This window comes from Chiloscyllium plagiosum, unplaced genomic scaffold (genome assembly GCF_037043375.1).
Source record: "Chiloscyllium plagiosum isolate Xiang-an unplaced genomic scaffold, Cpla_swu_hap1 HiC_scaffold_9, whole genome shotgun sequence".
NCBI classification, from domain to species: Eukaryota; Metazoa; Chordata; class Chondrichthyes; order Orectolobiformes; family Hemiscylliidae; genus Chiloscyllium; species Chiloscyllium plagiosum.
Window position 1 is genome coordinate 88,567,862 of NW_028270147.1, and position 25,285 is coordinate 88,593,146.

General features: G+C 40.8%; 1 protein-coding gene across 1 annotated transcript in view; it reads left to right on the top strand.

Annotated features, from left to right (window-relative positions):
• Positions 1 to 25,285, top strand: part of astn1 (astrotactin 1) — a 2,207,527-nt gene that overhangs the window by 1,393,123 nt on the left and 789,119 nt on the right. Inside the window, exon 13 of the mRNA XM_043700015.2 lies at positions 21,617 to 21,808. Coding sequence (XP_043555950.2) covers positions 21,617 to 21,808 — 192 coding nt within the window. The remainder of the gene's footprint in view (positions 1 to 21,616; positions 21,809 to 25,285) is intronic.

Below are 25,285 nucleotides of genomic sequence, written 5' to 3' on the forward strand. Positions count from 1 at the left end.
AGTGCAGAGTTCTTGTTGAGCTGAAGGAGGCTACAAAGACAAGGAGGGACAGATCAATGAAGGAATTAAAAGCGGGAATGAGAATTTTAAAAATGAGATGCTGTTCACTTTTAGGCCGACATACATTGAAGCCGGCCAAACTTGAATGGAGCTCAAGTTAATATAGGGTGGAAGGTTGGAGGCCAACCAGGATGCATTGAAACATTTTCTTTGCTTGTTGCGGTCTTTGAAATCTGTATGACTTAGATACTTGGAAGTTAAAGACAGATGAGTCTAGCTACTCCATATGGTGATATAACACACATCCCTGGCTGCTAAGTCAACGTGAATGGAATGTTGACAATATTCATTGAATTATCAAACATTATTGTATCAGAAAATTGAGAAGAAGCACAATGTTTGCTTCCATCATCATATGATTAGCTTTTAGTTTGAAGTACAAGTGAAAGGGAAATTATTCTAAAAGGCAGGCAAGAGTAATACCTGTACAGCACTAACTTAATAAGAACACGATTGAGAAAGAGATGAGCCAAATTACAAACCTCTTCAACATCTACCACAACATCACAGACAAGAGAGCCATTTCATCAATCTGTGGAAATAGGATTTAGCTTTTCAACGTTCTTTACAATTTAGAACACTTTTCTTCGAATCTCTTTTACTTGTGACTCCCTACAAGTAATATCTGTGATTCCTTGTGTTCATGGCTTTGTCAATGTTATTTAACATATGTTAGCATTATATTTTGCCATTTAAATTAGTGTTGAATTGTTTCTTTGATCTTTTTATGAAACAACTGTAGACCTAATGCACCTGCGTTCTCTATTCCTACCAATAAATTTATCTGCCTGGCAATCTTCGAAGACCATTCCTAAAATCTAATTCCAGAATAATTTTCTGATTAGCATCTATGAAGTGCTATTGAGTATTTTTCCTGCAGCACTGACACCACATTAGGGCTAATTGTCCTCAACCTAAGGTCCCATGTATTATTTTGATCAGCTTGCCTTCCAGCTTCCTCGCACACACAACTGGACAGAGAGGGTATCCTAATAATATACACAGTTGCACCAGCCAATAGTTGTATCAGCATGGAGTCATCAGGTATATAGATGTCCTCAGTACCAAGACTAATTCAGACCAAGCCACCATCCTCGACCTACCAGTCACAGGAAGTAGAAATACACATATTTAATTGATTTAACAATTTATAATGTATTGATTACCCACTGTTTAGCAATATCTACTTATTTATGAGTGTATAGATTTGCAATGCACAATGCTATGGGATTTCTATTTATACAGCTGAATAAATGTTATTTTGATTTCTCTGCTGACCACTGCAGGAATTCTGGTAATTTTACGCTGCCTTGTCTCTTGAGGAAGTTTAAAATGTTGCCATTACATTTTTTCCTTCATGCTGCAAATAATGAGCGGTTTTATTTTTAACAGCAAAGTTGGTTATTTTTCCCAGATTACTGTGCGTGCTATCTTGCATTGAAAGCTAGCAAAATATTCAGCAAAATGAGTGTTGTGCAAGGTGAAAATGTGGAGGAAATAAATTGGAATTGGTTTGAAAGTAAGATCACTTTCCGTTCTTTTGTTCCGGGCTATTAATTGCAATTTTTTTTTAAAAGGAGGAAAATCGCTTAAGAAATGTCCCTTTACTAACTGTTGGACAGCAGTAAGCTGTAGATTTATAAGCAGATTTGGAAAGAACTTGCCTATTCATTTTGCTTGTTATTAGAAAATTATCAAGCATCTCTACTGGAGGAATAACAAGGGAAAGTTAATTAATGAATATTCAGGATTGGACTGCTACAAGTTTTTTTTAATTCTCCTTTTTATTTGCTGGCATGATTGTTGAGAGGCTGTGTGACTATCCAGTCATGTCTTGCAAAAGAGAGGATCTCCTTTTGGTTTGGAATTTAGAATGTGTTATTATGGAGCCAACAGCCACTTGTTTGCTTGCAAAGCTTTACAGATGTGGAAAACAAATCATCCAGCCTGCTCACCTGGTGACATGGAGCAGCTGTTGAGAAATTCATGACAGCTGTGTTAGTCCTTGATTAGGTCTTGCTGCACCTTGTCAAGGGAACACAGACAAGAATAGTCCAGGTAAATGTCACAGCCATTGACAGTTGTACATGAAAAAATTAGACTTCAGATAATTGGATTACACCCACCATTTTCACAAATTGATGCCTCTAAGCTTTTCGAAGAAGCAACGTTTCCCGATGCTATTGGCTATAAGAAAGCTTTGAAGATGTAGACCTTTACTTCGTTCAAGGTAGCCAATAATTTTCATACTTTTTTGAACATATCTGTGGTATCTTTGCTTCTACCATCCAAACTTCACAAAGTAGAGCCTACTGTATGATCATTGATTGCTGACCCATTTCCAGATAGACTGGTCTAAATTTTAGTTTTCCAGTGAGGTCCTGAGAGCGGCACACAGGTTCAACCCTTTGAGGGCTGTGTTTGTGGGTGTTTGACAATTAATCAATTGCCATCTGAAGCTACCATTCATTGAAAGGACAAGTGGTGTCTGTCAGCCAATGAGATGAGTGGCAGCTCAACAGTCTCATCACCACCACCAGAAGTGGTGGCCATTGGTGAGAATGCAGTCAGAAGAAGTCAACGTAATAGAAGAGTAGGTAAAAACAAGAACTGCAGATGCTGAAAATCAGAGTCTGGATTAGAGTGGTGCTGGAAAAGTACAGCAAGTTCCTTAAAAAGGGCTTATGCCCGAAACATTGATTTTCCTGCTCCTTGGATGCTGCCTGATCTGCTGTGCTTTTCCAGCACCACTCTAATCCAGTAATAGAAGAGTGCCAACCTCCCATCTATGCAAGTGGGATCTGTGCCAACCGGGCTCATGTTCTGATCCCAGCTGATCTTAGGAGCAGACCAGGCAGATTCTAAGGTTAAAATCGGCTGGCTTGATGTCGTCTTGTCATTATTTTAATAATGTGGTTTTCATGGAAACACAACACAATGGTACTGATTTTGGTCTTAACCTGAAACTATTGTTTATTACATAACAAAATCAAGATAAAATAGATGTACCAAACTATTTACATACAGCACATGTTACTTGGTACCACAACACAAACACAAAGTAAGCTTTAATCTCGTTAATTGCAATGGCACCCCTTTCTGATACTCGAACACTACAGATAATTCCCTTGACTATCACACATAGGGTTTGATTTAGCTTTGGCTTCAGTTTCCCACCTTAAGAATTTGATTGCGTCTTCCTTGAGTCTTCAGACAACTGAGCTTTCTCAGCTTCAAATAATGCCTTCAGGGATTTCAGCAAGCACTTCAATCTGGGACTTTCAAATTAAACTGATCACATTGAGCTAACCTATTTCTAAACAGTAGGAGAAAGTGAGGACTGCAGATGCTGCAGATCAGAGCTGAAAATGTGTTGCTGGAAAAGCGCAGCAGGTCAGGCAGCATCCAAGGAGCAGGAGAATTGACGTTTCGGGCATTGATTCCTGAAGAAGGGCTCATGCCCGAAACGTCAATTCTCCTGCTTCTTGGACATTCCTGAAGAAGGGCTCATGCCCAAAACTTCGATTCTCCTGCTCCTTGGATGCTGCCTGACCTGTTGCTCTATTTTTAAACAGTACTAAAGCATCTTATTTCATGAAGAGAAATGGCTTTTACATCCAGCTTCAGCCAAGGTTTCTGAAAATCCTGAAACTGAAAAATTGTCTAGGTAATGGTGGTTTCTCATAAGCTAAAAATATCTTTTCCTCAACCTTCGAACTGAAGACTAATGCACTGCCTTGTTTACTATGTGTTTGTAAAACTCGACCAATATAAGCAAATTCCCATGAGCCTTTAAAAATGTTTTTTTCTCAAATTTGCTTTTATTTTAAAACAAATCTTTATGGCTACAGAACAACTTTCAAGTTAATCATTTAATCTGTTCACAGTTAGTTAGAAAAAAAACTATTTGCCACTTATTCAAAATCCAGAAATCCAAAATAAATTATAGTAACTCGGATAGAATCACACACCTTACATTTTGTTGCAATGCCTTACGGCACCGATGTAAAATCTGGAAGCTTGTCATGGCTGTCAACAGTCCTCAGTCAAGTCAGGGGTCCCAGCACAATAAGTTAAGGATAGCCTCTGATACCAGTCCATGGGCTGCATAGGGCAGACAGAACCAACATCCTCTCCTCCACAATGGTGAACAGCCCCATGTTGGTATCTTGCCTTCTCTGGTAATGACACTTGGATATTAAAGTAGATGGCATAACTGCTGCTTTTTGGTAGATGTTTGGCAATGCTGAGGGTATGCAGGGTTAATGGCATTGAGGCTAAGGTGGATGAGAACAAATGAGGGAGGATACTTTAGGCAATATTGAAAGTGGTACAGCATGAGCCTGTGTGGAAGGTGGATACAGCAACAAGAATAAGTATGAGGTACTGGTGAGAAAGCTACTTGCACTGATTGCTGGCAAAGTGGAGAATGTCATTTAACTTCTTATAGTACTGAGCATTCCACCAGACAGCTGAGACTGTACTTACCTGGGTGGCAGTCTTGGACTTGACTTATCCTGGAAGGACCTCCAGGTCCCTGACCACAATTCCAGACTGTTAGTGCATGTCCAGGTGCTTATTAGTCTTTTAAAGATGACATCAGTGCCAGCGCTGTTGACCCCTTTCCCGATATCCAGCAATGGTGAGTTGTTCTGGATATTGCGAGTGGTAGAATGTGGCTAGCGTCGGACGAGAAGTGGTAGTGTAGGTCATTAGTTAGGAAAGTTTGGTATGATGTGGCAAGAAAATACACCAGGTCCCACAGAGAGAAACCTTCTATGACTCTCAATGAAACTGGCAAAAAATAGATTGTGTCCAATGATTCAATATCTTAGCCTCAGCAATAACCTTACAGATACTCGACCCTCAGTGAGCTGTGACCCTGCTTCCACTTTAAAATTCCTTTCTCAATGTTTATTCAGCAAATTTCTGTTTTCATTTGATAGTAATTTCCTGAATTAATTACTTTTGCAGAGGTCCTTGAACTGCTAATGGAGCTCACTTATTTCTTAACATAGGTTCCTTAAACTCCTCATTCACAGTCTCTTGGAATAATTTTCTTATTGACATTGAGCCATGCATGAGTTCTTTTCTCCTGCCTTGAGTATTTTGGAGACTGCTAAATGACAGTGATTCTGTGAAAGATCCTTTTTTTCTCCCTGCATGTTCCCCTCTCTCAAAAAAACATCTCTGACTTTTTGGATGGCTCTGCCTTTTTTAAAAGAACTTGTTAAGTGTATCTGTCTACCCGTGACACAGGATATTGGCGGAAGCTCGTTTACCTTTGTTTCCAAGCCTTGAGTTGTTCACTTCAAAGAATTTTAGAAGTCTTATTTCAAGGCATTTGAACAAATTTCCAAGCAATCATCACCAGTCTCAAAATTCAGAAAATAAACCACATCTCCCCTCTCAACGCTCAATGTACAGAAATATGAATTAAATTTAGTTTATATAGTTATGTCCATCTTAGCACCCAAGACTCCAAATAAGAATCAGAATATATCATGAACCTCCATAATCCTATGTACATAGTCTTGACAAAGGTGACAGAGAACTATCTCAAACTCCCCTATCCTGTACCCCATTCTGGCAGCGATGGCACATGCCACAAGCAGTAGTAAACAGGATATTAGATGAAATAGTGTGAGATTAAAAAGAGAATGTAGCAAGTGATTTTCTGGATATAACTGGATAAGAGTGACTGAGTCTGGTGCAGTCTCACCTAAATATGAAGAGGTTTTGAGAGGGAGATGGTTTGATTAACTGGATCAAAAGTGACTGACAGGAGAACAAGGAAGGAACAGCCATCTTTAATCACAGTCAGACTGTCCTTTTGTGTCTTTAATGAGACAGGGACGGAAAGCTGATGGGAGGGAATCAACTGTGGAGTTTATTGAAAGAATGTCACAGATTTTGAAGATAACACACCCAAGAACTTCGGTGAAGAATCGGAGTTTTGGGCTGATCATTTGCAAGGACAGTGGAGCTAAGGATATTCTTGAGGAGAGGCTGATATCTCCAGATTTCACAATGGATATAGTACTTGAGATGGAATGATGAACAAAAGGACCTAATATGAGAGCTTAGAGGATGGCAAGTTGGGTGGTCCCCATTAGTGGGATATGATCAAGGCAATCATAAATGGCCATGAAGCTTTTCCATTTGGGATTGAGTTATTTCATTTTCACCTGCAGGCAAGCACAGATAAGCAAGACCACTTTGTTACTGTGCAGTTACTGCCAAATGATAGGTTTATGCAGCAAATTTGAAGGAATAATAAGTGTCAATTCAGCTATTGTAAAACAATTAGCTTGCATTGATTTTCATTGGAATTGACTTTGGATGTTTCAACAGACTGCAATGAGAGTGAAGCTTCAGAACTGGTAACATGTGCAAGCTGTGACACAGTTTGTTGAACAGCTTTGCTCATTTTTTCAGCTGATGTCTTTTCCATTTACTTACTTTATCTGGCCCCGTGCCCGTTCATGCCAAGTCTAATTGATTTTAGGTTTGGTTATTCTGTGTAAACTAATTGAAAAGTTTAGCACATCCCTTTCATTTATCATTCAGTAAAGTCAGTAACTTGAAAAGACTGTCAGCAATGCCACCATCTCCCATGAAACTCATTTCTTAAACTGAAACCTAATAAATTCTCCTGTTGAACAATTAATTGTCAATTGTTTCCCCTCAATTTCATTCCTTTGCAGGGGTCCTCCTGGTCTTTTGCACCACACCTCCAGCACATACTCTTTCTTGATGCTCAGCACTTTACAATCAGAAATGGTATCTCCTGCTGCTTGTATTTCTTCATCGTGACAGGAAGTTAGAGAATCTTGCCTGTGTATCAAAGTAAACTGCTGAAGTATTTCATCCGAAATGTCAACTTCTCCACCCCTGATGCTGCCTGGCTTGCTGTGTTCTTCCAGCCTCCTGCCTATCTACTTTGGATTCCAGCACTTGCAGTTTTTTTTGTCATTGTATGTGAGCCAAATAATGGTCTTTCAACATGTACACAAGAAAAAAAGTATTGGCTTGAAAAATGGACTCGCACATATGAATGTGAGTATAGGAGAGTGATACTTCCTTACGTTCTTCACAGTGGGTATCTGCACCAAGCGTAGAGTACCTTACGCCACACATTATCCTTAATGGAGTACAAATTGTAAAATGTGCATCTTGATGAGGGAACACATGTAGTAGATGATTGTGCACTTCTGTTTGCTCAAAAAGTGAGAGCAGATATTGAATCAGCTTGTTTTATGACATCTACATACATCTATTAACACAATATTGATTATTGTTTATGGTGAGCTAGCTATCATTCTTGAGCATGAAAAAAAGTCACTGTCCATAACAGCAAATCTGCTGTGAAAAGGCAGTAGAAAGTGGGGCATATATGTAGCTGTAATTCATTGTATAGTACTGAGCCAATATTTTGCTTGATGCCCCATAATCAAATCGATTCTTCAAATTCACAGACAGATTTTTTTTAACTAACTGTCCAAATATAAACCTAGCATTGCCAATTGCTAGTATAGAATTGAGTTATATTTCCAATTTTATGCTTGGTGACAAGTTCAATCTACACTATAGTTTTTTCTCTCATGAGAATTCATCGATGCTCTGGATGCCAGCTCAGATACACCCCATATTGAGTCAGTGCCTTCATTATTGGTGCGGAAGGCGAAATTGCAAGAAAAGAAATAACAAGCTTCAGTGAATGACAGCTCTCTGTGCAGCATCAGCAGTAAATATTGACACATATGTAAATGGTACCATTATAGGCAAATGTGCAGAGCAGAGTATATCACAGATGGCCATCTATTATAAATGGTTGACCATTGTTGACCAGCAAAATGATTTTCAGGTGTTCAAATTTATATAACAGCAGGTAGCTAGGTATTTAAAGTAGCACTAATATGACACATACCTGTGCTAGCTATTGTCTACACCTGCAGTTCACTGACCTGATCACTGAATTGATCCCAGTGCCAAAGTGGATTTCTAAATAAGATTATAAATTATAATATTGATCTGCAGTCCAAGCGAACTGCAGATCAATATTAAATCAATTATTTATAACAGTTGCTAAAGTGGCATTAATGTCTATTTTAAACATCAAGCTATTGAACTCTACTGCTTTAGTTTGGAATTCATGCTTTGAATGAAAGTAAATAATTGTCCCAAATAATACCTGGTAAATCAGAAGATAAACTGCTTTGTACTACAATGCTATAAACTGTGGGGAACCTGTCAATAGACTGGTAAGGAAGGCCAGAATGTGGTAAATTAAATTAAACCTGTGAAATAATGCATTTCGGAAGGCAAATTAGGCAAGGGAATGCCCAATAAATGGTAGGATATAGAGCTGCCTATAGGAACAGAGAGGCCCTGAGGCCTATGTCTTCAAATCCCTAGAGATAACAAGATAGATAAATAAAGGTAGTTAAGGAAACAAACTTTCCAGAAATGAAGCATAGTCTTTAAGGTCAAGGAGAAAAATCTCCTCGAGACTAAAACCTACAATTCTGGTCACAGTGTGGTCACACTGGAGAATGTACAAAGGAGACTTATGGAGATATTCTAAGGAATGGAGAATTGTTGCTATGAAGAAAGTTTGAATGGATTAGTACTTTTTATCATACTTCTTGATTGGTTAAAACTTTCAAGAAGTGTAACACCATTTTGTAACAGTGCCCACTCAGAAAAATGAACAATTGAGGGCAAAGTGAATACAATTTAATTTCCAAAAAGAATTTACCAAAAATTCAATTTTCAATTGAACAATCACATGGTCTTATCAATTATTGACTTGGTCACAATATGCAGTTTTGGTGGTTAAGTCCGGTCAAGGATTGGAAGAGTCCACAGTGGAGCAGTCTCAGTTTTGAAACCTTGTTTTAAGGTGGCTTCTAGTCTGTTCCACAATCTCTCTAGTGGAAGCATGGACAATGCTGTATCTTTGCTCTGTATTAGTCTGAGTGTTTCGTGAAGGGTTCATTGTCCTTGTTTGGAGTGGGCAGCTCTTGTCTCTCAGCAGCCACTCATATGGCCTGAGGACTTTGAAAGGAGGCAAATTCCTGCCTCCACTATGTATGCATCATGGCAAGTCCGAGGATATCTGGAGCTCACTTTCAACATCTGGCATTGATGGTCACAGATAACTGGAACACTAATGAATAGAAGTCTTTTCTATAGTTGAATTCTGAAGATTGCTGAAAGGTGCTGTCTTAGCAACGTGTAGAATATGTTTCTGATTTGAAAAGTTCAAGTGATGCTATGTACATTTGTCTGATTACATTTGCTTAGCTGACATGACAAGGAGTTCTGAAGTAGCGTCACTGGACTCAGTTTGTGAGCCCTGTTTGTCCACAGATGATGAGAGGCATAGGTAAAGTGATAGCCATTTCTGTCCTGAGAAAAAGTCTCTGACTATCACAAGCAGGCCTAATTTTAAGGTGATTGGAGGAAGGTTTAGAGGAGATGTCAGAGGTAGATTCTTTACACAGAGTGTGTGGGTGCATGGAATGCACTGCCAGCTGTGGTAGTGGAGTCAGATATATTAGGGACATTTAAGCGACTTTTGGAAAGGAACTTGAATGATAGTAAAATGAAGGATATGTAGGTTAGTTTGATCTTCGAGTAGGATAAAAGGTTGGCACAACATTGAGGGCTGAAGGGCTTGTACTGTGCTGTACTATTCTATGTTCAAGATGCTGCCAGACCTGCTAGGTTTCTCCAGCAATTTCTGCTTTTGTGAACAGGAAACAATTAGTGCACATAATGTACTAGTCTTGATGTGCACTCTTGAAGCTGCCAATGAGGTGTAAATTTCACCAGATGGATGGCGTTGCTAAATCACTGTAATCATGATGCTTGCAATTGTGTCTAACAGAGCCTCAAATTGCAGCAGTTTGACTCCACATTTAGAGAAAGAACCCGTTATTTCCCCACCCATTTTGAATGTGAAGTTTTTGTGAAGTTATTGCCCAGTTGAAATTTGGCCCACTCGGGCGAGATTCCAATATAGTGATATTTTGAGCTGTCGGCTCTGCCTGAGATATAATGTGAGGCCCCTTGCCCTCCAAACCCCATGCTACCTCTTACGTTGCTGTCTTTGTGTTCCTGATAACCTGGGCCCCTTTTGTAAGTATTTATTGTCCCCACTTCACCTCCAGAGCCAATGGCTTTGCGTGTTGCCATGAAATTTTGACTCTGCTTTTCCTGTGTAGAGGCCAGAGACACACACTCGCCCCCTCCAGCCCTAGAATTCACAATAAAAAAAGAGTCCTCTGCACTGATCCTGATGCTATGGCTTCTATCTAGAAGTGCCTCCTTTTGCAGTGACCATTTTCTGCAGTGACTAAGTGAAGTGAAGCCAATCACCAAACACAAGTTGCCCACTTTCCCCTGAATGCAGTAGACTGCCCTGATAAGAGACATCATGAGTGAGCAACACCACTGACCTACACTGATGCCTGATAAAAGGCTTTTGCCCGAAACATCCATTTTCCTGCTCCTCGGATGCTGCCTGACTAGCTGTGTTTTTCCAGACCACTCTAATCCAGATCCCTGAATCTGCTCAGCCTGACTGACCGCGGTCAACTCCTTGGGCTACAATCAGATGGGCTTGTGCCTGACTATGGTGTTACCCCTGACTGATGTTAGTCCCCCTTGGTGCCATTAAACAGTGCTCCCCTTTGACTTTCAGACATGGTCATAGGCCTAAAGTGCATGTCGTGCGTTTGCTGCAGACATTGTTGGTGTGTGCTGACATTGATCAATGTCAGTGCAGTTAGTGACACGTCCACATCCTTGAACAGTGTTCCGAATTATGATAAGCTGTCTGTCTGTCCGTTCCTCTGTGCTAACCAAAGTAAAACATTGCCACAGAGCGTAATAGTGAGTGAGCACTAAAAAAAAACTCAGAGCCATAAAAAGATGTGTGTGTGTGTCCCTGTGCACAAGTGACCTGGTAGAAGCAAGCAAGTCAGAGGTGTACTGACTCCCAGAGTAAAGGCATGATGGGTGGTGAGGCTGCTGGTTTGCTGATGCTGACTTGCAGAGTCAGGTTCAGATGGCAACCACGGAGCAGGAGCATAATGTTAATGACATTGTTTGTTCTTTGCTACCACCTAACTATCAGCAAGCTGCAAATGCGAGGTACCCAATCCAACTTGCATACTGTCTAGTTTCTCAGGGTAGGAGAAGAAAATTGGAAGTGTTGTATAAATGAGGTGAGTTTGCATCAAAATAGGGTAGCCACCAAACCATATTTTGAAATTGCCATTCAAAGCTTAAGAGGAAAATTGGAAAATGTTCTCTTCTCATTGAAATTCTGATTGTTCCATTCTTGTTGTCTTTTTCTACTTTTCTTACCGATCTCCATGTCGCAGAAGAAAGGGGAAAATTCCTGTTGATATATTTACAAAAGACTGATATCCCAGGAATTGTAGACCTCAAGAAAATCTATAAATACAAAAGATTGTCATTGAATATGGGTGGCTCAGTGGTTAGCACTGCTGCCTCACAGCACCAGGGACCCCAGGTTCGATTCCAGCCTCGGGTGACTGTCTGTGTGGGTTTCCTCCAGGTGTGCGGGGTTTCCTCCCACAATTTGAAGATGTGCAGGTTAGGTGGATTGTCCGTGGTAAACTAATCCATAGTGTCCAGAGACACGTAGGCTAGGTGGATTAGCCATTGTAAACATGGAGTTACAGGGATAGGGCAGGGTACTGGGTCTGGGTCAGATGCTCATCAGAGATCAGTATAGACCTTAATGGACTGAATGGCCTCTTTCTGCAGTCTAGGGATTCTCTGGGAATAATGGACAGCCAATAAAACAAATTTGAGAAAAAGTATCTATTGTTTAACTTTCCAATGGACGAAAAAAAATTCTAAATACAAAGATCGCAACAAGCTAATTAAGTTTCATCCATGGAATTGTTCCATTTATATTTTCAACTCCTTTGGCTAATGTTGGACAGGACATTGGAAATTTCCATGTCCTTATCAAGTGTCATAAATTCTTTACATAAACATGAATAAGTAGACATTTTTTTTCAACAACATGCTTTGATTTGCTTTAAAAATGTGTACCTTTGACTATCTGAGTAAGGGTTACTGGACCTGAAACTTTAACTCTGATTTCTCTCCATAGATGCTGCCAGACATGCTCAGTTTTATCCTGCAATCTCTGTTTGAGCTTTTATGCAGAAAATAGTATGTCTGCCAAAAGGTGAAGGAGAGGAAAAAGCATTTTATTAAAAAGCTGCTATATTTATGAAAATTTGTATTCTTTGCTGATTAAAAACAACTTAATCCAATCAAGTTTAAATAGTTCAAGTTTAATATTTTCAAATGTGGAAATATGAGTAACAAACACAATCTTCTCATGTTTTGCTGATCAGTTTATTATTTTATGACCCTTCGATGTAGCTGTGAGAAGCCCAATGATATTCTCAGATTCTCTGGGGGCGAAGTATGAAATAATTACGAACTACAGACGTAATTTATTGAAATTAACTTTTTGTTTGGATTAAATTACTTACAGTGTGGAAACAGGCCCTTCAGCCCAACAAGTCCACACCGACCCTCCGAAGAGCAACCCACCCAGACCCATTCTCCTACATTTATCCCTTCACCTAACACTACGGGCAATCTAGCATGGCCAATTCACCTAACCTGCACATTTTTTTTGGACTGTGGGAGGAAACCGGAGCACCCGGAGGAAACCCACGCAGACACTGGGAGGATGTGCAAACTCCACGTAGACAGTTGCCTGAAGCGGGAATTGAACCCGGGTCTCTGGCGCTGAGGCCGCAGTGCTAACCGCTGAGCCACCGTACCGCCCTCGGAGATTCGGAGATCTCACATTATGTGTTTCCTATGAAATATCCTTACTGATGATAATGTAAAGCTGTCATAAACTTGAAACGTTAAATGAAATGTGAGGATAAGCTGCAGAAGACATTTCAATTTAATCAATGCAGCATTTCACACATTCACAATTACAACTTTAATACAGATAGTCAAAGATACTATTTTTTAAAGCAAATCAAAGCATGTTGTTGAAAAAATGTCTACCTGTTCATGTGTCCGTAAAGGATTGATGACGCTTGACAAGGACATGGAAATTTCCAATGTCCTGTCCAACATTAACCAAAGGAGTTGAAGATATAACTGGGACAATTCCAACTAAACTTAATTACTTTGCTGCAGTTTTGATATTTAGAATTTTGTTTCATTCAGTGGAAGATACTTTTTCTCAAAGTTGTTTTATTGGCGACCTGCTAAGTTTTATCCAGCAATTGCTGTTTTTATTTTTGATTTCTAGCAGCCACAGCTCTATCAGTTTTATGCAGAAAATAGCATGTCTGCAGAATCCTTCTGAGAAAGGTCACTGGACACAAAACTTCAGCATCTGTGGAGAGTTATCAGACCTGCTGAGCTTTATCCAGCAATTTCTGTGTTTTTGTTGCTATATTCTGTCGTCTTGTTCAGCAAACAGGAAATGGACAGTCAATGCTTGAGCATTCTTCTGAGGAGATTTTTTATGCCTGTACATACAACCGCCTTGGCCAGGCCAGTAGAACAGGACAAATCTACAAAACGAACCAAGCCTGTTGAAAGCTAAGGCATTGGTCTGAATTTTTGTCAGTGGCCGTTACATTAATGTTAAGTTGAAGCTGCTTGACATTGTAAAGGCTTTGTATGTTTTGTATTGCAAATCCATGCAGCCATGAAACAAATTTCTCTGTGTGTAACTGTTTTTAAGCAAAATATGTACTCTTTGCTGCCAGATCTGGCTTCTGCCCCTTTCTAATTTGTTTACCATTACTCTAAGTCCACATTCAAGCTTAAACAGTCAAACATAGTCAGCATTTGTAACAATAGATGCGCAGAATTAAATTGAGAATAGCTGAATCATATGGGTTGGATAATGAGACTTAGTTGAGAGCCGAAACTTCCATGCTTCTGTTGAAGCAAGTGTACACAAGGGAGAACATTAGTTTAGAAATGGGGGGAGAAAAGGACTCTCTGTTTGGTGGGCAGACTTCTGGAAGATCATTGAAGAAGAGCTCAAGGCAATGTAGAGTTAGAAATATTTTGAGGAAGAGGTGTGAGGGATGAAAAGCTGTGACTCTTTCTGAGGACAGATCATCCAGGACCAGAGTGGGAAAGGTCAGAAACTATTGTGAACACATGACAAGTAGTGAGATTTGAAGAAGGGCTGGACTCTGAGGAAGGTGAAGGGGAAGAGGATTCCGGAGAGTTTTTTCTGTTCCCAACAGTTGTTGAAGCTCGTGATTCTTCTCACCTGAAGGAAGATGGAAGTTTTGTTTTTAAATTAAGGTGTTGGATGAGGAGGAGGAGGAGGAAATGAAACTGAGAACAAGGCTGAAACTTACATTTTTTGGCTAAGTGTCCATTTTTGTCAAGTTTCAGAAGGAGTCGAATGCCAGCCAATTGAACTTGCAACTGCCTTATATCCCACAATACAATGGCATCGCTGGCATCTGTGCACTCTTTAGAAGGCTGTTATGTACCCAGACAAGTGCAGTCAGTCTGAAGCTGCCCTGTGCCATTCATGACAATTGACCTGGGCACGGTGGCAGATAAGGGCAAATTGGCACTTTGCTTTGTGAGCAGGTATCTGAAGATCCTGGCAGACAGGGTGATACGGAGGCTGAGTGCCCTCTTCTCCCAGGACTGTTAGAGAAGGCCATACCATCAGGCTGTGCCAGCCTGATCTCTGAGGTTGTCATCCAGCTCTTCTGTCTGGAGCAATGCCCAGAAATGTCGAAAGAGGGTCAGTGACCTTGTCCACTCAGCCAGGGTAAGTGCCAGCAGATCCTCTCTGCTGCCTCACACTCACTCTATCCATGCTACTGCACCCATCCCGCACCAAGGTTGTACTGCTCTCATTGTTATATGCAACATCTTGCCTCACTCACTTTCACTGACACCAATGCCCCCCATCCCTACACTCCAAATATTGCCGCCCACTCACTCTCTCAGGAGATTTCACCACTCTTTACCCCACCACCAACAACAATGTTGCCACTCAATTGACTCTGTTTCCTCCTTTCTCTCCTTCCATGAGCCCACAATGTGGAAAGATGACTAAGAAGGGTGGTGGGCTGCTGACCACCAGGACAAGCCTCCTGGCTTTGAGTCTCCACTAAACATCACTCAGTACCCAGTAAGGTTCTGTCCCATGAATAAAGAGCGGTACAGATTGAGGGAATGTGCCCAACAAACCCACGCCATTGAGATTGAATCTCTGGGTGTGGTAAGAACCCTGAATGTGCAAGAGATATCTGTGAACATGGGTGGATCCATGTTGAAGTTTCAGCTGGAATTGAAATGGAATAAGGCAGAGCCAGAGACATTTGCTCCAGAAGCAAATATGTGGAAGCAAGTTTTTATTGATGTCTCATTGTACATGAAAGAGAAATAGAAAGCAATGAATTTGAGTAATTTTAGAAGAAAAAAATGGGAAATCTGTTAAAGAGAAGAACGGAACTTCTTCAAGTGGGCATTCCTGGAGAGGAAAAGGGAGTGAATTAAATACCAGTATCGAAACAAAATGCTGTAAATGCTGGAAATCTGAAATTTAAAAAAAGATACTGAACGTTTACACCAGGTCTTTTTTTAAGAGACCCTGTGTAGTTCATATTGCCATATTTTGTAATTATCATATAAAGGTCAAGACCAGTGGCAAGACATCTTTATAAGGATTATCTGTCACTGCAAGGTACCATTCAATTATCCATTCTCTATATATCATGGAAAATCCCCTTGTAAAGGGCTGCCATATTTCTCGGTGACTGAAATTTCTACTTTGGAAAATGAAATTGCAAGTGCTAATTGCAATTCAAAATAAAATAATGCAATCCATCAGTGAGCCTAGTTCTGTGACCTTTTTATAGCTTAAATGTACTCTTTTACTTATAAAGCTCAGTCTCTTCCAAGTGATATTTTTTCCAGAGTTGAGATCCTATTAATTGGTGGTGAACTGGTGTAGTCTGAATGTGTGGAGATACATCAGTGACATTTAGTCAGTAGAATTGTTTCAACATTTATTGATTATTTTATGTAAAATAGTTAAAAACTAGATAACATATGTGAACATTTTTGTTCCGGTAAGGTAATTGTTACTTTTTATAATAAATCCTGAGTACATGTATGCAATAAACTAAAGAGGAAAAAGTGACTGACCACATTGTAGTTACCATTGGTGCAGACTTCAGAAAATGTATACTGCCAAAGAACCTTTTTCTTTAATGAGGTTGTGCAATTGTCAGATGTCCGAAGCCTTGATACCTGCAGGATATTACATGTAAAGGTAATTGACCATAGATCTACACGCTTATTAGAGAGAGGGACAACTGGTAGTGGTTTCACCTGAGGGTAATTGCATCTCAAGCAAGGGTGAGAAGGAGAGCCCTTCATGATAGACTCAGACAGTGCAGGAATCAAGCCTACACAGTTAACAGAACTGTGTATTACAAGTTGGCAGTCCAGCCAACTGAGCTAACCAACACCTAAATGAGCTTCACCTATAACAATGCAGTAGAATAAGAAACTAATGGAGTTTGCAGCCTTGAAAACTTATCCCGATTTTGAATCACTTTTTTAAAATTGAAAACAATTTCAATTTCAATTTCCTCAACAGATAGGAAATGATGAATTATTGTCTGCATGTGTTTGATGATCAGAAATGTATATTTTGGCATTACAACTGCCAGATATGTGGAGAGAGAAAGCAAGATAGAAAAAGAACACAGAAGTTCAATTGACTGAAGTAAAAAGAAAATGAAACGTGGTTAAAACTTGTTGCCAACTTTTGCCCTCAAATTTATGCCAAAGACTGGATAGGCTGGGACTTTTCTCACTGGGAGTGTACGAGGTTGAAGGATGACCTTATAGAGGTTTTTAAAATCATGAGGGGCACGGGTAAGGTAAATGATAGGTATCTTTTCTCAAGGGTGAGGGGGTGCAAGCCTTGGGAGCATATTTTTAAGGTGAAAGGAGAAAATGCTTTTAAAAAATACACGAGGGGAATCTTCTTTTAAAACACAAAGTGTGGAATGAACTTCCACAGGAAGAAGTAGATGCTGGTGCAGTTGCAACATTTAAAAGATATTTAGATGATAATGTGAATAAGAAATGATTGGAGGGATTAAGCCAAGTGCAGTTAGGTGGGACTAGTTTAGTTTGGGATTATGGTCAGGCATGGACCGAAGGGTCTGTTGCCGTGCAGTATGATTCCATGATCGATTTCATCACTGCCAGCATCTCTCTTTGTCATAAGTTGAACTCTTTTGTTTTGAAATGCAAGCACTGGAAATATTTTGAACTGTAAAAGAAACAAACAGCTTGTCCCTTGTTGATGGCAATTAGAATGCATGCAATATTTTTCATTGATGTGAGGCAGAAAGTGGGAAAGAGAAAAAAAAAAGATGGTTATATGATAGCAAAACAGCATAGCTGTATTTATGGGGGAAATTCCAAAGTACTTGAGACAGAAATGAATACAAGGATGAAAGTTAATTAATCAAGGTGTGGGTGTCAAGCCGAGCATAAATGCTGTCATAGGTTAGTTCCACTAAATCGGCTTTTTCTGTGCTGTTGATCCCATATCTAATCACCAATAATGAATAGAAAAAAAAATCCTAGGAAATAATTTGATGTAAATAAAATTTGACTAGCTCAGTTACAGTATATCAGTGGCCTGATTATCCCCTACATGGTGTCAGCAGTTGTTGTAAAGTAAGGAATGCCTGATCTTGTGCCTGTCCAGTCACAGGAAATGTACACTTTGTACTTGATATGTATGGTCCTTGCATTTTGTGGAACAACACAAGAATAATACCTGATGTCACAATCACATTCCAGGGTTTTCACTGATGCTGAAAATCTGTTAAAGAATATGTGTGCTTCAGAGTCTATACCAAAGAAATCCAGTTCATTACTTTTCCAGAACAATGTATTGATAAGACATTATAATGATTTACAAAAATGAAAAGGTGTATCACAGTGATCTGATTGGTCACTGAATGGAAATTTCTTATTTTTTTTATTTAGTAATTGGCAGATTACATTATGCTAATGGTAACGAGTACAAGACATGATTTTTCATTCTCTCATGGGATATGAGGGTCGCTGTCTGGGTTGGCATTTATTGCCCATCCCTAGTTGCCCTTGCAAAGGTGGTAGTGGTGAGCTGCCATTTTGAATTGCTGCAGTCCTTTGTGCTGAGGGAAAGAATTCCAGGATTTTGACTCTAAATCACTGAAGGAATGACGATATCTTTGTGTGTCAGGATGGTGAGTGGTCTAGAGGAGAAATTGCAAGGTATTCCCAAGTATCGGTTGCCCTTGTCCTTCTGAATGGAAGTGGTTGTGGGTTTGGAAGGTGCAGTATAGGCAGCCTTTGTGATTTTCTGCAGTACATCTTGTCGACAGGAGTAGTAGCAGTGTGCACTGAATATTAGTAGTGGGCTGAGTGGATTCTTGTGGATGTGGTGCCAGTCAACCAGGATAGTTTATCCGAGGTGGTGTCAAGCTTCTTGAATGTTGTTGGAGCTCCACCCATTCAGACAGGTGGGGAGTGTTCCATCACATTGTCCAACTGTAACTGCCCCAGAACTATCTGAGACTGCCCTTGACTGCCCTTAACTGTCCAACACTATCCGATGCTCCACCCGGTGGCTGTGTTATATGTCAGATTGGCTGCTGCTTCAGTTTACCTCCCAGATGAACCTTTCTCAACATCCCAAGGTCTGTGATGTCCCTACCTAATCTCTGACCAAATGCTATCATCCCAGATTCCGAGGGTGACCCATTCCTTTTCACCTGAAACCTAAAACAATTGCTTCCCTGGAATTTTAAAGACAAATCTATGCAGGATCCTATCACAGCACCCTCCAAGTCCTGTTGAAATCCATAGTTCCACCGCCATCCGAAGCCTTAAAACGGCGGTGCTTGGACCCGACGTAGTGCACCAGTTGGAGGACGCTCAGGTGTGCAGTGGGATCCCGTCCGCACTCACCCCAGCCCAGACGGAATTTCACATTGGCCCCAAGGTCCCGTACATCCCGCGGGAGCCTGTGCCCCACAACCTGAGCCGCCTCCGGAATTTTAATTTTGTTCCCTTTCGGGGGGTAAAAAGGAGGGCCCTGTATAGACTGCTGCTGCACACCGTCCACCTCTTCTCCCTCATCCACCGTCCGGACACGCCTTGACGTGCCCATTTGCCACCAGGCGGTGGGGATCCCCAGTGTAGGGCTCTCTACGCGGAAGTCCTCCCCCTTTCTCTCAGGGATCTGGGGTGGAGGGTGCTGCACTCAGCGGTCCCCTGGAACCGCAGATTGCAGTGGTTCACGGACTCCCAACCGAACTGCTTGTTCTGTGGCGCTGTGGAGTCTGTGGACCACGTGTATATTGGGTGTGGGCGTTTGCACTCCCTTTTTGATTTTCTGAAAAACCTCCTCCTCTGCTTTTGGTTGCACTTCAGTCCCACACTCCTGATCTTCGGGCACCCGGGACGGAGGAGGGAGGGCAGGTCTGAAGACCTCCTCGTGGGTCTGCTCCTGGGCCTGGCCAAACTGGCCATCAACAGGTCGAGGCAGCGGGCTGTGGAGGGGGTCGTTAGGGCCGACTGCCTGCCCCTCTTCCGCGGTTACGTTTGGGCCCGGGTGTCCTTGGAGAAGGAGCACGCGGTGTCCACCAACACCCTGGAGTTGTTCAGGGAGAGGTGGGCGCCGCAGGGAGTGGAGTGCATTATTTCTCCCTCCAACTCTATTTTGATTTAGTCCCTACCCTCCCCTTCACTGTTTTGATCACACAGCACTGCCCTTTGATGTGAAGGGCAGTGTTTGTCACTGGCCACCCGGGTATTTTCCTATCTTCCTGGTGGTGGAAATTGAATAAAGATTCATGCACTTTGTGTCTTTCACTGTGTCTCATACCTGCACACACACACCAAGGGTGCTGGGGAAAAAATAAGCACTACCGCGGTTAGGCGGTAGTGTGGGGGGGAAAAAAAATTTAAAAAGAAAGAAAAATAAAAAAATAAACAGGAGTCTTCTATTTTGATTTAGTCCCCACCCTCCCCTTCACTGTTTTGATCACACAGCGCTGCCCAAAAAAAAAGAAAACAAAATAAAAAATAAAGTTGAAATCCATGGTTTAAAATTCAGGGTTCATCAGTCTCACAGCGTGAATGGTGCTCAAATGTATCAGTAAGATGCTCAAAAATGGGAGTGCTCAAACCTCTAGGCCATTCACTTCTTTTGGATACGAATCACCATTACTATACTGTGCATCCATGAAATGTATAGCACTCATTTGACAATAACATTTTTATTAAATGAGAAAATACAGACTACTTGCATTAAGCTCGGAGATAATTGTTGGGATTTAGCTCGTATTGTTACTGTTGAATGATTAATGTAGTAAGAGAAAGTTAACATACTCTATACATCTAGATAAACCTGATTGGAAGTCTGAATAAAAGTCATAGCTATCAAATAGAAGTAAGTCAAATATGGATACGTTTATGTCATTTAGTGCAAATTGCTTTGATGTTGCCACATTTATTCTGATGGTAACAAAACTATTTGTATGATTTATTGATGACCCAGTTAACTTGCTTAACTATAAGCAATGTCTTCTGAGCTCCTTTGCATGCTATTTTTAAAAGGAGAATGCCCTTTATGTAATTTAAATGGTGAAAACACTAAAAGGTCACTTTGAGTAAAAATAGTTTTGTGACTTTTCAACCTGTGCAAAATCGTAATTAAGTTGCAGTTATCTTTTACAGGATTGTAGAAATGAAAATCATTAATTGGACATTCGGCAAGTTAGCAAAGAGAACTATCTTTGAGAAGTAGCTCATCTCATGATCACTACCATCTGATGAATGGTCAATGATCTCTAGTCAAAATAATACTATCACTCTGACCAACCTAACCATTATCCACAATACAGCACACTGTATTTTAATTTGCAGTTAATGTGATAGCATATAAATTCATCAAATGTGATCAAGTCCTTTCTTTCATAAAAGAAATTTCCTTTGTTATAAAATAGCTGTTATGGTGGAAGCTGGATTATTTGCATTTTATGAATATTATTATTCAGAAGTAAAAGGTTTTGTACAAAGTTTGCATCTGGATGAGTTTATTTACTGGGGAGGACTTTCATTGAGGAATCACCAAAGATAGGTTGCATAAGTATGAAACATCATCTATCAATCAGTCTGAATCCCATTTTGTGGAACTTGTGCAGTATCATATTAGCTGTGCAAATTGAAATAAAAACAATGTAGCATGTCCCACTGCAAATTATATTTTTCTTCTATTGTCTCAAAACCTTTGAACTCCTTTTCAGTTTTCCATTCCTCCTATAATTCAAATGCATATAAATCTGTTTAGTGTCACGAGCTACTTTCAGTTTACCTGATCTGAATATGTTAATCTTGGTGATGCCATGGGCTTGCTCTTTAAACTTAACTTTCTCAATTGATTGTTTTTTTTTTAATGCAGTTGTATTGAGGACTACAAGCTAGCTTCAGATGGAAGGATGTGCCAGCTGGTTTCTGAATCATGCGCCAGTGGCCTAGACTGTGCTGATGCCAGCCTTCCCCTGAACCAGACGCTCTTCAGAGATCTCTTCTATGGTTACAATAACCAGACTAAGGAAACTGCATTTGGCCAAGTGTTCATGGGTACATTCCGGTAAGGCTTAATACTCTCCATGTTCTGATCTCCCTTCTGCTGCAGAGTCACACATGCATATGGCTGAAAATAGGGGTTTGAAAAACATTATGACACTTGACATTCATGTAATTGTGAAGTTTTCTTTTGTTCAGTTGCTGGTGTTGTGTATATGTTGTGACAGATTGGTGATTGCAATGCCATGGCAATGTTTCCTGAGTACATTTACTACTTTCAAAGCAGATGCTTTTATAATTAATTGTGCTTTTCTTTCTGAACTCTGAAAGGAATAGTAAAGAATAAATGTACCTGTTGAAGGTGACGAGCAATAAAGCTATCCTTACGAATTGGCACTGTCAAATAGCTCCCGTGTATGACAAATTAGATGAATTGAATTGAATTGAATTTATTGTCACGTGTACCGAGGCACAGTGAAAAGCTTTGTCTTACGAGCAATACAGGCAGATCATAGAGTCAATTAGCATACATAAGTAAATAATAGGTAAACAGCAGCAAAACCAAATACACAGGTACAGGTGAATGTTAAGAGTTTGTGAGTCCATTCAGTTTTCTAACAATAGTAGGGTAGAGACTGTTTCAAAACTGGTTGGTGCGTGTGTTCAACTTCAGAATCTTCTCCCCGATGATGGAGGTTGTAGACTAACATTGCCAGGATGGGATGGATCTCTGAGAATGCTGGCGGCCTTTCCTTGACAGCGGGCCTGGTAGATGGATTCTATAGATGGGAGGTTGGCCTTTGTGATTGTCCGGGCCGAGTTCACTACACTCTGTAACTGTCTCCGATCTTGAATGGTACAGTTAGCATACCAGGTAGGGATACATCCAGACAGAATGCTGTCGATGGCACAGCTGTAAAAGTTGGCAAAGGCATTTCCCGTCATGCCAAATTTCCTCAGCTGCCTGAGGAAGAAGAGACATTGTTGGACCTTTGTAACCAGTGCATCCACATGAAGAGTCCAAGAAAGCTTGTTGTGGATGACCACTTCCAGGAGCTTGACACTCTCCATTCTTTCCACCTCTGTGCTGTTAATGTGTAGGGGGACATGAGTAACTTCCCGCCGAAAGTCAATAACGAGTTCCTTGGTTTTGCCAGCCTTGAGAGTTAGGATGTTCTCAGTGCACCATTTTTCCAGGTCCTCAACCTTCCGTCTGTAGTCTGTTTTGAGATCATCTGAGATTCGACTGCCTAGAGTGGTGTCATCAGCGAACTTGTAAATGGCATTAGTCTGGTATTTGGCAACACAGTCATGGGTATACACTGAGTACCTAGGGGGCTGAGTGCGCACCCCTGAGGGGCTCCAGTGTTGAGTGTTAGTGAGGATGAAATATTGTCCCCAGTCTTTTGTGATTGTGGCCTGTGGGTCGTGAAACTGAGGATCCAATTGCAGAGAGGGGGACTTAGTCTGAAATCACGAAGTTTAGTAATCAGTCTTGAGGGAATAATAGTGTTGAAGGCTGAACTGTAGTCAATGAGTAGGATTCTTATGTATGAAGCTGTTTTTGGTGTCAAGATGTTCTAGGGAGGAGTGAAGGGCAAGTGATATGGCATCTGACATGCATCTGTCATGCATCTGTTGGTCTGATAGGCAAATTGGAGTGGGTCAAGAGTAGTGGGGAGGCTGGAGTTGATTAATGGATTCGTGGTGCTGGAAGAGCACAGCAGTTCAGGCAGCATCCAAGGAGCTTCGAAATCGACGTTTCGGGCAAAAGCCCTTCATCAGGAATAAATGTCGATTTCGAAGCTCCTTGGATGCTGCCTGAACTGCTGTGCTCTTCCAGCACCACTAATCCAGAATCTGGAGTTGATTAATGCCATGATCAGCCTTTCAATGCACTTCATGACCACCAAAGTTAGTGCCACTGGGCGGTAGTCATTGAGACATGCTGCATGAGCCGCCTTAGGCACAGGGATGATGTTGGCCCTCTTGAAATAAGCAGGGACAGTGGCCTGCTGTAGGGAGACATTGAAGATGTCAGAGAAGACCTCTGCCAGTTGATCTGTGCATGCTCTGAGTGCACAGCCTGGTACTCCGTCTGGTCCCATTGCTTTCCTTGGATTCACACAAAGGAACACTGATCTGACCACTGATGCAGTGACTGTTGGGATAAGTTCATCAGGGTTTGTCAGAATAGGTGTTACCTCTCCGCCAAAATTCAGCTCAAAATGAGCATAGAAGGCATTGAGATGATCTGGGAGGGATGTGTCATCATCTGCTATTTTGCACTGTCTCTTTTTAGAACCCTCTATGTCATTCAGTCCTTGCCGTAGTCACCGGGTGTCTGTCTGTGTCTCTGGTTTGGATCAGTATTGGTCCTTGGCTGTCTTAATGGTTCTGCAAAGGTCATACTTGGATGTTTGTATTTGAGTGGGTCTCCTGATCTGAAGGCCTCATGCCTGGTTTTTAGCAGGTTCTGTATGTCCTAATTCATCCAGGGTTTTCTGTTGGGGTACACCCGGATTGATCAATGTGCAGTCCTCCACACACTTGCTGATAAAGTCTGTGACAGTGATAGTAGATATTCAGGGACAAATGTTTGTAAGGCACTGAATAAATCTACCAATCAAAATATGAAAAGCTTGTATGCAATTTGGTTGTGCAATTACAATATTGGCCGAATCATTAGGTATTTCCTTTCATGTCTTGTGAAAAAGTTGTTTCAGAATTGTCGAACTCAAAGGTTTGCTGATTATACAAACACAAAACTATAATAGCATATTTGCCATCGAATAGGGAGATGGTAGTCACTACAAATTGAAATGTTTATTGTTCATTTGCGTGCTTAAGTGATTTTTCTGAAATATCAATGATTACGTATTTGTTCACGGACCAATTTATATGTAAGCAATAGTTTATCATAAGCTTTTATTTTAATAACTCATGGGTGTGAGCAATGTAACTTGTAGATGGTCGACACTGCAGCTACTGAGCATTGGTGGTGGTATGATCAAATGTTTGTGGATCCAATGCCAATCATGTGGGCTGGATTGTCCTGGATGGTGTTGAGCGTCTGAAGTGTTGTTAGAACTGCACATCTCAGCAAGTGGGGAGTATTCCATCACACTCCCGACTTGTGCCTTGCAGATGGTGGATGGACGTTGGCCAGTCAGGATGTGCATTCCTTGCATTTCAATTAATAAATTAACAATGAAGATTTGCTTCCTAGCTTCTGACCTCCTCTTGTAGCTATTGTAGTCCAGCTCTGTTTCTGGGTCAGTGGTAATCCCTGGGCTGTTGTTAGTGGGGGTTTCAATGATGGCAATTTCATTGATGGGTTTTGCAGGGTAGTGTTGAAACTATTGCTTATCCCAGCCTTCTGAAATCCAGAACAACTCTCTCCTTTCTCTTTCCTCAATGAACAAATAATATTTTGTAGGCAACAGGGCACTGAACAGTTTAAACAAACACACCTTACCAGCAAGAATTTCTCTTTTAATGTTGTGCAAATGATCCTATGAAGAGAAAATCATTCATGCAG